Raw genomic sequence first — 14467 nt, forward strand, 5'->3', positions numbered from 1 at the left:
AAATTTACACTTTATATTTCTCTTTTGTCTATAAAATAGACTTTTATTTGGAAAATGTAGAACCCGAGGGCTAAAGGTAGAGGACGAGGACGAGGGCGTGGGCATCCAATTACTGCAGGGGTCAGAGGCCGTGGTCCTGGGCGGGGTGAGACACCACCTGCTGATGAGGGAGCAGGGGAACACCGCAGAGCTACACTCCCTAGGTTCATGTCTGAAGTTACTGGGACTCGTGGTAGAGCACTGTTGAGGCCACAACAGTGCGAACAGGTGATGTTGTGGATTGCGGACAATACTTCAAGTCATTTGTCCACCAGTCAGTCTTCTACGCAGTCATGTTAGCCAAGTGAGCACTCCTCCAGCTCCTCAACCTCCTTCCCCCCAGTCTGCGCCCTACCAGGAAAATTTGGAATTTGATCCGGCATACTCTGAGGAACTGTTTTCTGGACCATTCCCAGAGTCACAAACCACTTCTCCGGTTGCTGATGAGCTCTTTCCCAATGCCCGGGCTTTCCAACGATCGCAGTCTGTGGGTGATGATGACATTGTTGACGTAGTGAAAGAAGTGTGTAAAGAGGTGTCGGACGATGAGGAGACACGGTTGTCAGACAGTGGTGAAGTTGTTGTCAGGGCAGGAAGTCCCAGTGGATAAGGCCAGATGTTCTCAAGTCTGGAGGTTCTTAAAGGAAAAACCGGATGACCAACGGACTGTGGTGTGCAACCTGTGCCACACCAGGATCAGCAGGGGTTCCACCCCTACCAGCTTAACCACCACTAGTATACGCAGGCATATGAGTGCTAAACACCCCACTAAATGGAACCAAGGCCGTTTCACCTCCGGCCGGTCCACCACTGCTCCATCCCTTGTGTCATTTGCTGCCTCTGCTAGTCAGCCCCCTGCCCAGGACCCCGGCACAAACACCTCCCGCTTGAAAACCACATATTCGCCTCCACGATCCTCCACAGCGTCCACCAATGTCTCAATGCGCAGTGTTTAGCTGTCTATACCCCAGACGCTGGAGCGCAAGAGGAAATACAGTTCCACCCACACGCCCAAGCCCTCAACGTCCACATCTCCAAATTACTCAGCCTGGAGACGCTGCCCTATAGGCTGGTAGAGACCGAGGCCTTTCGCAACCTCATGGCGGTGGCCGCCCCTAGGTATTCGGTCCCCAGCCGCCACTACTTTTCCCGATGTGCCGTCCCAGCCCTACAGCAGCACGTGTCAGACAACATCATCCGTGCCCTGACCAGCACCATTTCTGACAAGGTCCACCTGACCACGGACACGTGGACGAGTGCTGCCGGGCAGGGTCACTATATATTGCTGATGGCACATTGGGTTAACTTGGTGGAGGCTGGGACCGAGTCTGACCCTGGGGCCGCTCATATACTGCCGACGCCGAGGATTGCGGGGCCTACCTCGATCACGGTCTCTCAGGCCTACTATGCCTCCTCCCACCCCTCCTCCACCTCCTCCTCCGAATTACCATCCATGGGCATGGCGCCATCAGTCGGTAGCTCTAGACGCAGCAGCAGTGCCATCGCTAAGCGACAGCAGGTGGTGCTCAAACTGCTGAGCCTAGGTGCTAAAAGGCACACCGCCCAAGAGCTATTACAGGGCATCACGGCGCAGATTGATCTGCGGCTGGCACCGCTGAACCTGAAGCCAGGCATAGTTGTGTGTGACAACGGCCGTAACCTGGTGGCGGCTCTGCAACTCGGCAGACTGACACATGTGCCATGCCTGGCCCATGTGTTCAATCTGATAGTTCAGCGTTTCCTCAAGACATACCCCAATCTGTCTGATTTGCTCACGAAGGTGCGCTGCATCTGTGCGCATTTCAGAAAGTCGACCACAGATGCTGCGACTCTCAGGACAGCGCAGCGCCGCTTACAACTGTCCGCTCACCGACTGTTGTGCGACGTGCCCACGAGGTGGAATTCAACATTTCCTCAAGCCTACAATGAGGAGTGGACGTGGATGTCTGATATCTGTCAGGTGCTGAGTAACTTTGAGGAGTCAACACAGATGGTTAGTGGCGATGCCGCCATCATCAGCCTCACCCGCTGCTTGGCCTGTTGAAAAACTCTCTGGTCAGCATGAAGTCGGAAGCTTTGCACTTGTCACAAGACACGGGGGAAGAAGATTCCCTTGTTGATAGCCCACCGGTTTGTTTCTCAGCGCATATCGGAGGAGGTGTAGGAGAATGTCGACGAGACAGAAGAGGGGACCATTGCTCAGTCCTTATAACTGTTCAGCGTGTATGGGCAGAAGAAGAGGAGTTGGAGGAGGAAATGGACAGTCAGGCCAGTGAGGGGAGTGAATTCTTGCGCATTGGTACTCTGGCGCATATGGCAGATTTCATGCTAGGCTGCCTATCCTGTGACCCTCGCGTTCAAAGAATTTTTTCCAGTACCGATTACTGGGTATTCACTATCCTGGACCCACGGTACAAGCAAAATCTTTCCACTCTCATCCCTGGAGAGGAAAGGAGTGTGAGAATGCATGAATACCAGCAGGCCCTGGTGCACAAGCTGAAACAGTATTTCCCTTCTGACAGCGCTAGCGGCAGAGTGCGTAGTTCTGCGGGACAAGTAGCGAGGGAGAGTAGACGAGCAGGCAGCTTGTCCAGCACAGGCAGGGGTACGCTTTACAAGGCTTTTGCCAGTTTTATGTCACCCCAGCAAGACACTGTCACCTGTCCCCAGTCTCGGCAGAGTAGGGCTGATCTTTACAGAAAGATGGTGAGGGAGTACGTAGCTGACCATACCATCGTCCTAAATGATCACACAGCTCCCTACAACTACTGGGTTTCAAAGCTGGACATCTGGCCTGAACTGGCGCTGTACGCCTTGAAGGTTCTTGCCTGCCCTGCCGCTAGCGTGCTGTCCGAGCGGGTTTTCAGTGCAGCTGGTGGCATCATCACCGATAAGCGTACACGCCTGTCGACTGACAGCGCTGACAGGCTGACGCTTATCAAGATGAATCAAGCCTAGATTTCTCAGGATTTCCATTCTCCACCAGGTGAAAGCAGCTCAACCTGAATAATTCTCATGTATGCACTCCTCCTCCTCATTCGCCTGCTTCTCTTCCTTCTCCTCCTCTTTGTACAGTAAAGCAGAGGTAACTGGATATTTTTTGCCAGGGCCAACTGGCTCTAGCTATAGTACTGTATGTATAAAATTTTTATGGAGGGCCACATTCGTGGTCCTCAGTATTGCAAATGTTTTGGGAGTGACACATATAGGTACATTTTGTATTTAATTTTTCTGGAGGGCCACCTACCCGGTCCTCTGTTTTGAAAACTTTTTTGGACTGCCACATAAAGGCACTATCCAAATTTAATTGTCTCCATAGCTGCCTCCACATGTTGTCTCCATAGCTGCCACCACACGTTGTCTCCATAGCAGCCTCCACATGTCATTTCCATAGCTGCCTCCAAAAGTCGTTTCCATAGCTGCCTCCACATGTGGTCTCCTTAGCAAACGAGCTGTGTCAGGCTCATTTTTTGGGTGTTTCACCAGATACGTTATGGAACTTGGTCACTCTGTCGTCACCATGCTGTGTTATCGACCAAATTTACCGTCAACCTTTTGTTCACATAGGAAATCATTTCAGCGCTTCTTGCTCACCTCCTTTGGTTCCTCTCTGCCGCCTTAACCAGGCCAAATACTGATACGTACAGTGCTACACGTTATCCTCGCCAAAAGGAATTTTTTAAATTGGTTTGAAGCCTAAGTCAATTTGGGGTATGTCGCCATGCCACTCTCTAGCCTGCCGCTGCTGCCGCTGCCTCTGCATTCCGTCCCTTATAGTGTCAGGGTCAATTATTGGGTGTTTTAGATGCTATCTAGCTTCATTCTGTCACTCTGTCATTGCCATGCTGTTGCCCATAATTTTGGCATAATGGTGCGATTAAGCAGCCTCAGAGGCATCCATGCATGCTGCCCCTATTGTTTCCTGTACATTTCCGTGGTGTTTCCATCATTTTCTGAGGTTCCCAGGTGTTTGGCCAAGCTTCCCTGTGCAGAGCCTTGGTCCCCTTGAAAAATTCTCGAGTCTCCCATTGACTTCAATGGGGCTCGTTATTCGAGACGTGCACTCGAGCATCGGGAAAAGTTCGACTCGAATAATGAGCACTCGAGCATTTTAGTGCTCGCTCATCTCTAGTCAAGACCTTTGCCTCATTCCATCCTGACCCCTCCACCATCTTCAATCTTGGTGTATAATCTATAATCTTTGCAATGAAAATCTTCACTGGTTAAACTGAGACATAACAATTCTACCTCATAAACAAGAATGGAAATGAATGTCCTGAGACCCCATTGCATTATTCCTGGGGGTGCAGAGCAGAGACTTAGGGATTCTCTGGGCTATGCTCCTCGGAGAACTGATCAGATATAAAAGCACGCCGCCCTGTAACTATAAGAAATCTTCTATACAAGCTTTGTGTATTCCATCACATGCTCTCCATGTTGTCATCAATTTTATTCCTAGACATGATCCCACTGCAATGATGAAGAACCAAACATCCATCACCAGCGTTCTTCTCATGAGTCTATCAGATGACCAGAAGACCATCCATGTCCTCTTCATCTTCTTCCTCCTCATCTACCTGATGACTGTCTTCTCCAACTTCCTCATCCTCCTTCTAGTTGTTACTTGTGCTCATCTTCATACACCCATGTATTTCTTTCTTGGTAACTTGGCTTTCTTGGACATGTCCTTCTCATCAGTCACTGCCCCAAAGATGCTCTTTGCCATCATCACCCAACACTGGTCCATGTCCCTCTCAGAATGTAAAGCACAGATGTTCTTTGTCCTGTATTGTGCATGCTCTGAGGCTTTCTTGTTGGCCTCCATGTCTTATGACCGGTATGTAGCCATCTGCCGTCCTCTCCACTATTCTCAGCTCATATCTTGGGGCACATGCACTAAAATTGTTTCTTTGGTTTCGTCAACTGCTTTCCTTGCTTCCATCATATATACCTTATGTTTGAGAAGATTGTCCTTCTGTGGTCCTAACCTCATCCATAACTTCTTTTGTGATCTTCCACATTTGCTCCAGATCTCATGTACTGACATATCTATCAATGTTCTAGTTGTAATAGGTCTAGGGGCAGTTCTCAGCTCTATAGCCTTTGTTATCACATTTTACCCCTATGTCATGATATTTAGGGCAGTGCTCAGAATCGGCACCAGTGATGGGAAGAGTAAAGCGTTCTCCACCTGTACGTCTCATCTGACTGTGGTCCTCATATATTATGCATCAGTAATATTTATCTACCTTGTTCCTGACACAAGTAATCTCCTTACACTGAATCGAGTGGTCACTGTGATCTACACCCTGATCACCCCCTTACTGAACCCCTTAATCTACAGCCTGAGGAGTAAAGACCTGAAGGCCGCACTGCAGAGAGCGTTACATATACACCGGCTGCATCCGGCCCCCGCTACAAGGAGATGAAGATGCCTCCTGCTCAGGTCAAGTGAAGTAGCCAAAAAACAACAATTCCTTCCTTGCACTTTTTTAGGTTTCACAGAAGTTGTAATTGTAAGTATCTAGAACATTGATGAATTAATAAAGGCTTGAATTTTTTTTATTTTATTTATTTTTAATGTTACTTTTAGTTGCAGCCATTTGTACAGTTTGGCCTCCTGGTTATTGTACCTACCTTTCCTGAACTCCACCGTTCAATTTTGACACCAATTTTAGTAATTAATTAATTTGAATAAGAATAACAGAATATTGAATGGACATTGCAGCCACTTTTTTAATTAGAAATGTGGCGCCATCTTCTGTCTAGTATTGCAGTTTTAGTATTTTGGTCTAGTAGTTCAGTTGAATAGTTACGAGTGTGATTTTGTTCCATTCCGTCCTTACTAGTCTGAACACTGCTTTACTTCTTTACTGACTTTCTTGATTGATTTCTACCACATCCATTTGTCTCCTGTTGATTTTATTCTGGGTTTCAAACAGTTATGTTAGCTGAGATGGACAGAACCTATCTCCTCTTACAGTTTCTGATGCTGCTCTGCCTTGGCTGGATATCACAGATCTGATCTCATCTTTTATAATATTTTTCTGCCATTCCCTCTGTACTTCTTATTTGATTCTGGTGATGTGTTTACAACTATGTTGTATTCTTTGACTCTTTGCCTGTTTTCTGACCATCTATTTTGTCTACTGATTTTGTACTGCATAGTTCCCTTGGTTCTGACCTGTATTTGTTGACTACTCTTCTAGGTCTGTATTTTCCAGTCTTTGTCTAGGTGATTTAACTTTGGAACAGGAAAGGAACATCGACCAGTTGTTACCTACTGCTTAGGGTAGGCTGGGGAAATAGGTAGGGACAGGTGGTTTAGGGTTTAGCCTTAGGGCTCATTGTCTTTGTCTGTCCTCTAGTCCACTCATGCCTTTCCTTTACCACATAACATTATAGCAATCCCTAAAACCTTCTACTGGTCTGGTTAAGGATGACCACCATTCTAGATCTGGTGAACTAAATGGAGGGTTTGGTGGGAATGGTTTATGAATTTGCAAACCAGGTCCATGAACTTTTGCAACATCAGACCAAAGCAACATTTCTTGTGGTCCAACAGTCCCGTTCCTCCCGAGAACATTGTGCAGATGCTTCTCCCGAGTTGTTTCGCAGGTGATGATGAGAAATTTGGAATGTTCATGTTTCTTGTATTTCCAAGTGAATCCCTTTGCTTCCCAAGCACAGACGGTGAGAGTTGTGTTCTCCCTCATGCCGGGAGATCCTCAAACCTGGGCCCATGAATCTTCCTCCTGGAGCAGATGAATCAGAGGAACACTTTTCCATACTTTCCATAATTTCTTTATGAAATAGACCAGGTAGCACTTACGTCATCCCAACTCTTATCGCATGGAGCTCCATAAGAACAAACCATAGTCCTCCCTGCAGGCTTAGGCTCCACGAACACAATTGTGTACTTCAGCGGGCAATGACCCAAGTGAAGTGCATCGCCCTTTGGAGAGGAGGCGGGAGTGAGCAGTGACCCCTCCCCTTTTCATAGGAAGCCGCACTGCAAATTGGTCCAGAGATCAGACCTGCTGTATATTTTGTGGTGCAGGTGCCCGGCTTTGTGGTGGTGCGGTGAGACACTGGAGCTCATTTACTAAGGGTCCAAACGCCGCACTTTCATGGGGTTTCCCAAATATTTCCGATTTGCGCCGAATTTGTGTCGCAAGATCAGCACTCACATGCACTTGGACGAAGAAGCTGAACTCCGGCGGACCTCGGCGCAGCAGCGACACCTGTTGGACATCAGGCGCACGACCTTAGTGAATCCCGGCAGAACCCAAATCAGCGTTGGACGACGTGCCGCGGGATCGCAACTGTACCAGGTAAGTAAATCTGCCCCACTGTCTGGTAACTGCAGAGACCAAGTTTCATGGACCTCTATGGGTGCTATGATTTGGCCACAATTAGTGCAATTAGGTCACGGCCCCTAATACAGTTGTGTGTATGGGGCTTAGGGATAGACAGAAATCTAGACTAGAACATGATCGTTCCTCTGTGATACTCTATCTGCTAAAAGATCTGTCCCTTTTCTTGCCATCTCTTTTCCACGCCCCTGGGGACCACTGATGATGCCAAGTTTTGGGGATCTGGAAGGTAAGAAAAGGGGATCCCCAGTTATCTCTGACTCTTTCAGTGGGAGGTGGGTGATAGCTCTATGATACAGGAATATAATCCGGGCAACAATAGAAACAGCACAGTGGAGCTGACCTTGGCATAGAAGGGCTTGTTTTTTATAGAAACAGTTGTATTTTTCAGTGGCAGCATAAAAGCTGAAAATAGCAAAAAATGCATAAACTCATTTTTTTGGAAGCAGTATTAAGACCTCGCTAAGATATTCTGTGTGTCAGGTCGATTACAGAGATATGAAATATCTTTGTTTTTTTTCTATTACTTCTGAACTAAAACAAGTAAGGGCGTTTTTTGTGGAATAAAATGACGTTTCATTTGGTGTCAATTTGGACAAAATATCAGGAACAGACGGTAATATCCTACTTAGAGGACTCTGGTTATTAAAAATACCTACAAATAAATATGAGGAAGGTTTTATGGAAAAGTGGCAAAACATTTTGGGGCACATTTGCTAAGGGCTGTTCGCCAGTTTTCTGCCAGACTCTGCACGTTCTTTCCTGTGAAAACTGCTTGTACATGTATTTAAGAAGTGTCCGGGCCACATTTCTGGCAGGCGCAACATTGTGTGGAGCGGCAGCACTAGACATCATGCGACACAAATTTCGGTACTGAAGGGGTGTTCTGGCGTGAAATTGGATGGTGCGCCAGATTTAACATAACAAAAGAATTGTGTTGCACACCACATGTTAAAGGTGCATAAAAAAAGGGGTGCCCTCTGTTGGAGCAGTGCAGGGGGCACCAGATTCACGGAGAAAATGCGCCAAAAATCCTGAATCTGGTGCCCACTGCATACTACACAGGGCACTGCACACAGTACACACTACACTGCGATCTTCCACATTTGCTCCAGATCCCCTGTACTGATACTTCCTCCAATGTCCTGGTCTTATCTGTATTAGGAAGCGTTTTTGGTGCCGTAGCCTTTGTTGCCACATTTTACCCCTATGTCAGAATATTTAGGGCAGTGCTCAGAATCGGCACCAGTGATGGGAAGAGTAAAGCTTTCTCCACCTGTACGTCTCATCTGACTGTGGTGCTCATATATTATGCATCTGTAACTTTCATCTACTTTGTCCCTAACACAAGTAATTTCCTTACACTGAATCGAGTGGTCACTGTGATCTACACCCTGATCACCCCCTTACTGAACCCCTTAATCTACAGCCTGAGGAGTAAAGACCTGAAGGCTGCACTGCAGAGAGCGTTACATATACACCGGCTGCATCCAGACATTACTACAAGGAGATGAAGATGTCTCCTGCTCAGGGTCTATCATACATGGTCTGTGCTTATGAAAAATAGTAAAGGGATTAGGGTTTTAGTAGGAACCTTGATGGTTTCCTTTAACTACCTTATATTGGATACAAGGGACAAATTTATTTTGCTCAAAGGCAGAAATTGTAAATACGTGAGCCCCGATATACGGCTCCAATGTTCCTGTTTTCTGTATTTCATGCTTATTTTTATACAGTATTCTTTTATTTTTAAAAAATGTTAACTTTTTAACATTTTTTAACAATTCTTACAGTCCACGTGTGTACATTACACTAAGCAAAGTTGTTTCCCTACTGTCTAACTATTTTGATGTTGGGGGTGATCTACAGTGATTTCTGGTGGTCTGATGGTCACCTGGCAGTTACTGAACTAGAATCTAATTGTGTTAACATTATTACATTTTGTTAACAAACAAGGGGAGACTTATCAGGGCTTGTACACCGCAATAATAACATTGCCTTGCCAACCGCGAGGAAGTGCAATCATTTTCTCCTTGATGCCATTTGGCACAGAAGGGTGGGAAGGAGTCACAGTCGGTGGTGGAGTCGGACGATGTGGGGCGTTCTTTACCCCATGCCTGCGCACTCACGATTGCATGCGACCGTTCACACCTGATCAGTTGCAGGCAATAGTGTATTTGTACATGCAGGAGCAGTGCAGCCGGCTGGACACATCAGGTGACCGGAGCCTCCGGTTGTACTCGGTGGCCCTGGTGGGATGGGCTTTGTCATTGGCAAACAAAGTGCGGCATATAATAAATGTCCCCCATTGGGTTTATGTATTTTAGTGGTTACCATAAATGGAAAGTAAGTTTTACAAAGTGCGCACCCAGGTCGTACAATCTAAGGCTACATTCACACTGCCGCATGTATATAAGGCCGATATACGTCCCCATAGTCGGCAATGTGCCGACGCCCCACATGCGGCAGCATACCGCTCCGTACCCCGGGAAAAAGATAGGACATGTCCTATATTTTCCAGTATTACGGTGCAGTGCGCCATACATCCCTGTGTAGAGGGGTGGGGGTGAGAAGCGCTATGGTTCGGCGGTCAACGGCAGTGTGAATCTAGCCGAAGTGTGAGTGGTCTGTGTGTCCAGTATCCTGCTGATCTCACTAGCTCCCTGGTATCAGCTTCATTCCTGATCTGATGGATCTAATGTGAGAGCTCGTTCTTCTCGCTATACTTGGGCACAGCCTGTGTTATCCACTCTCCTCCTGCTGAAGATTTCTCTCCACCTGCTATCAGTCTGTGACCACAGAGCAGATCTCTGAATAGACTAAGGCCTCAGAACCCATTCATTGAATAATAATGTCAAAATCCACTCGTCATTCAGATTCTAGACTGCAGGACCTCACAACCCAAAATATACCTCAAAACCTCAAGATTAAATCTCTAAATCCCTATCTGCTAATACAACAGATTAATACCCAAGGGCAGAATCAACCAAGATCCTACAATTTATTAGAGGGAACCTGTCACCAGGAGGCCCATTTCTGGCTTTTCTGACAGAGGGAGGCACTGAGGTACAGGTCCAGAGAATGAGGCTATAAAGCTGAAAACACCACTAGGAAGTAAAGCAGCAGAGAACTACAGGAAAGTCTCAAGGTACTTGACCAACAGGCACTGAGGGAGAGGGCCGGCTCCAATAAATACCTGCTGGAGGGCAAGGATTGGTTGCTCAGGTCACATGCACAATTCTGTTACATCACAGGAAGTGATGTCATCCCAGGTCCTGCAGAAACCAGAGTAGAGCAGACTCAACGGAAACTCTGGAATGGACTCCAGAAAACACCACTAACCCGGGCAGGAAATCCAGGACTGGACGAAGGCTTGGAAAGCACCTGGTCGACCAGTCAGAGCTGCCTCCTGCACTGCAACGCAACGGACTGGCGGCCAAGGCGGAGACCACCAGAAGGGGCAGCGCCTGTCTGTACCTGAGTTCTGGAGCAGTGAGAAGGAGAGCACCGACGCTCCGCAGCCGCCATTACAAGGCTCTCATCCCCTGGGTGTGGCTATAGAAAAGCTGTTCCCCCCCAACCTTGGGAAACCGCTCCTTCTTGTAGGATAAAAAAGGAAACTACAATCTCCCTTGTTGTTTACCCCCTACAGACGTCATCCATAGATGTTACGCCCTCCATCTCCAAGAATCGCTGGCCGCATTCTCAGGCATTCTCGCGACTGCGCGGTCACCATCTGATTGAATGTGCACTTGGACATGTGCATGTGCAGATGAAGCAAAGAGCCGCCCGCTCTCTGCATTCATCTGCGCATGCGCCATTGTACAGCTCTGGTTGATGAGTCAATGAGGCGCCGGGAGGTACACAAACTCGGTAGCGGCTGACCCTGCATCATCTGCACAATCAGATGTATGCTAACTGTGCAGGCGCGGTAATGCCTGACACGGCCAGTGAGACTTTGAAACAATGGGCGGAACATCTATGGAGGGCAACCGCAGGGGGTAAACAACAGGGGCGGCTCTCAGCCGGGAGATGGGAGGGTTTTTTAATTTGAAGGGTGGAGGAGCGCTTTTTCGAGGTTTGAGGGGAGAAACCACTCCTCTAAAGCCACCCCAAGGGGTGCTTAGTCACATGGGATTGTAAAGTTAAAGGGGTTGTCCGAGTTCTTCAAAAAAACTCAGGGAGGCCGGGAGGGCGCTGCTTAAAAAAATAAAGTCCTACTTACCTTACGGTGCCATCTGGACTCGACAACCTTCCAGCCCCCATACACAATGCTGTGTATAGAGACAGGTAGGCGTGCCCGGCCACGACCAGCCAGAGGCTGAGTCCTGCGCTGCTCCAGTGGCCATGTTTGTTTATATGGCGCCCGGAAGGGAGCGACAGCAGTGCAGGATACCGGAGGGCACCGGAAGGTAAGTAGGACTTTATTTTTTTAAGCATTGCCCTCCCGGCCTCCCTGAGGTTTTTTTTTAAGAACTCGGACAACTCCTTTAAATATAACATATCTTGTATTTTTTAATACAATAACTGTTTGGCAATACGTATGTATGTACAATGGGGACTGGGAGAGAGACAGAAATGGGTCTCCTGGTCACAGGTTCCCTTTATGATCCCAAATCCAATCTCTGTATGATCACAGAAAAGACACCTAAAAAAATCACATCCTAGATCAGACGCCTAAGGATAGATTAGGTTCCTTATACTTAGGACAGAATAGACCCCAATCCAGAGAACGAAAAACTATCTTAAGACGCCATGTGGTCTGCTTACACTCATTATCTGAGATTTATCAAGGCTTGTACCCCATGGGGGGGCGTGATGGGGTCTTCCCCAGGTGCAGGGTGGGATGGCATGTGGGGCTCCGCTCGCCCTTGGGATCTGTGGTCTCGGCAGGGGGTCTGTGTTTTATGTACATGATGTTCTCTGGACCTTCACTCAGTTCTTGGAGGTACCTGATCATGTTGTGTTCTGTATTGGTTTCTAGGCTTATAGTATACGTTCAGTAGGATCTGATGAAGAGGGAAGCTCTCCCTCGAAACGCGTCGTCCTCTTACAAATAGATAAATAATTCTGCCTTTGTGAAAGTGGCGCCTTTTGAGTCCATTTTATTTTGCATCCTAATCCAATGAAGTCCTAAGGGTATCACTATCCGGGTAACAGGACAATGCAGCCACCACCACTATTTACCCTATTACAGACTTTCTCACCCCTCACCAACTCCTAAACATTATCATTGCCTAAACCCATCCTGCAGCGAGGACCTTCTCTGGTTAATATATGAAAACAAAACCTTAGACTAAAATCAGAATTGTAAATTAGCGCCTTGAGGCCTATTAGATGCCTTATGGATGAACAGAGATTTGGGGATTTATGGCTCCTACCCTCGGGATAACTGATGAGATATAACAAGGTGCCGTTTGCTGTTAGCGTTGATAATTTTGTATCGATGTGAAGATGTGGATCAGTTGGATCAGTAAATTCCATCCATCCTGGTATCTCATTGTTATCATGAATCCTGTTCATTTGGGAAGAATCAAACTGCAATGAAGAAGAATCAAACATCCATCACCAGCGTTCTTCTCATGAGTCTATCGGATGACCAGAAGACCATCCATGTCCTCTTCATCTTCTTCCTCCTCATCTACCTGATGACTGTCTTCTCCAACCTTCTCATCATCCGTCTAGTTGTTACTTGTGCTCATCTTCATACACCCATGTATTTCTTTCTTGGTAACTTGGCTTTCTTGGACATGTCCTACTCATCAGTCACTGCTCCTAGCATGCTCTCCCACCTCATCACCCAACACTGGTCCATGTCCCTCTCAGAATGTAAAGCACAGATGTTCTTTGTTATGTTTTTTGGCACCTCTGAGGCTTTCTTGTTGTCCTCCATGTCTTATGACCGGTATGTGGCCATCTGCCGTCCTCTCCACTACTCTCAGGTCATGTCTTGGAGGAGGTGCAATCATTTAGTGTCTTTGGTTTGGTCGTCTGGCTTCTTTGCTCCTATCATTTATACTTTATTATTAGGGAGATTGACCTTCTGTGGTCCCAACGTTATCCAGAATTTCTTTTGTGATTTGCCTCATGTTCTTTATCTCTCCTGTACTGATCCCACAATCAATGTTCTTATCCTCATAATCGTAGGCAGTGTACTCAGTGCTATAGCCTTTGTAGCCACATTTTACCCCTATGTCATGATATTTAGGGCAGTGCTCAGAATTCGCACCAGTGATGGGAAGAGTAAAGCGTTCTCCACCTGTACGTCTCATCTGACTGTGGTCCTCATATATTATGCATCAATAACTTTTATCTACCTCATTCCTGAAGCAAATAATCTCCAAATACTTAACCAGTTGGTCTCTATAATCTACACCCTGATCACCCCCTTACTGAACCCCTTAATCTACAGCCTGAGGAGTAAAGACCTGAAGGCCGCACTGCAGAGAGCGTTACATATACAGCGGCTGCATCCAGACACCGCTACAAGGAGATGAAGATGCCTCCTGCTCAGGGTCTATCATACATGATCTGGGCTCAGGACTATATTGTAGCAGAATTTCCTTAATCCATTGTAGTCTCCGGATACAACATGGATACATTATTTATTCTTTCATGTTCTATAAATGAAGTTTAATCGCTGTTTAGAGGCTAATAAATAAGAGGTCTGAGCTCAGGTGTCCCTTGTCTATAAATCTTGATCATTAACTTTAGACACACTCTACAGGTTACCATATATACTTGAGTATAAGCCGACCCGAATATAAGCCCCTAATTAATTTTGCCACAAAAAACTGGGAAAACCTATTCACTCGAGTATAAGCCTAGATTGGGAAATGCATTGGGTGCACGGATGATTTCCCGCAAGCCACGCCCCTTCTCACGAGACTACGCCCATTTCCTGAAGGCCATGCCCCCTTCATCGGACTAGTCAGGAAAGTGCCAAAAGAGGGTCGAAGAGCCTTGATAACCACCAGAATTGTGGCGGAAGTGCGTTTATATAAACCCCTCCATTGTATCAGTAAATTCTTACTTATGTCCACTCACATCCG

The 14467-nt window shown here is 46.9% G+C and overlaps 2 protein-coding genes across 2 annotated transcripts; both read left to right on the top strand.

Annotated features, from left to right (window-relative positions):
- The first annotated feature begins 4517 nt into the window (after nt 1-4517).
- LOC140104690 (olfactory receptor 1J21-like) lies at nt 4518-5468 on the top strand. The gene has a single exon (XM_072128328.1). It carries the CDS (start codon nt 4518-4520, stop codon nt 5466-5468), a length of 951 nt encoding a protein of 316 aa, XP_071984429.1.
- Nucleotides 5469-12958: 7490 nt separating this feature from the next.
- LOC140104691 (olfactory receptor 1E16-like) lies at nt 12959-13912 on the top strand. The gene has a single exon (XM_072128329.1). It carries the CDS (start codon nt 12959-12961, stop codon nt 13910-13912), a length of 954 nt encoding a protein of 317 aa, XP_071984430.1.
- Nucleotides 13913-14467: the final 555 nt, after the last annotated feature.

This window comes from Engystomops pustulosus, chromosome 10 (genome assembly GCF_040894005.1).
Source record: "Engystomops pustulosus chromosome 10, aEngPut4.maternal, whole genome shotgun sequence".
NCBI lineage: Eukaryota > Metazoa > Chordata > Amphibia > Anura > Leptodactylidae > Engystomops > Engystomops pustulosus.

What these genes read in the sequence shown, in the direction of transcription:
- LOC140104690 (XM_072128328.1), top strand. Translation starts at nt 4,518, where the DNA reads ATGAAGAACCAAACATCCATCACCAGCGTTCTTCTCATGAGTCTATCA.
- LOC140104691 (XM_072128329.1), top strand. Translation starts at nt 12,959, where the DNA reads ATGAAGAAGAATCAAACATCCATCACCAGCGTTCTTCTCATGAGTCTA.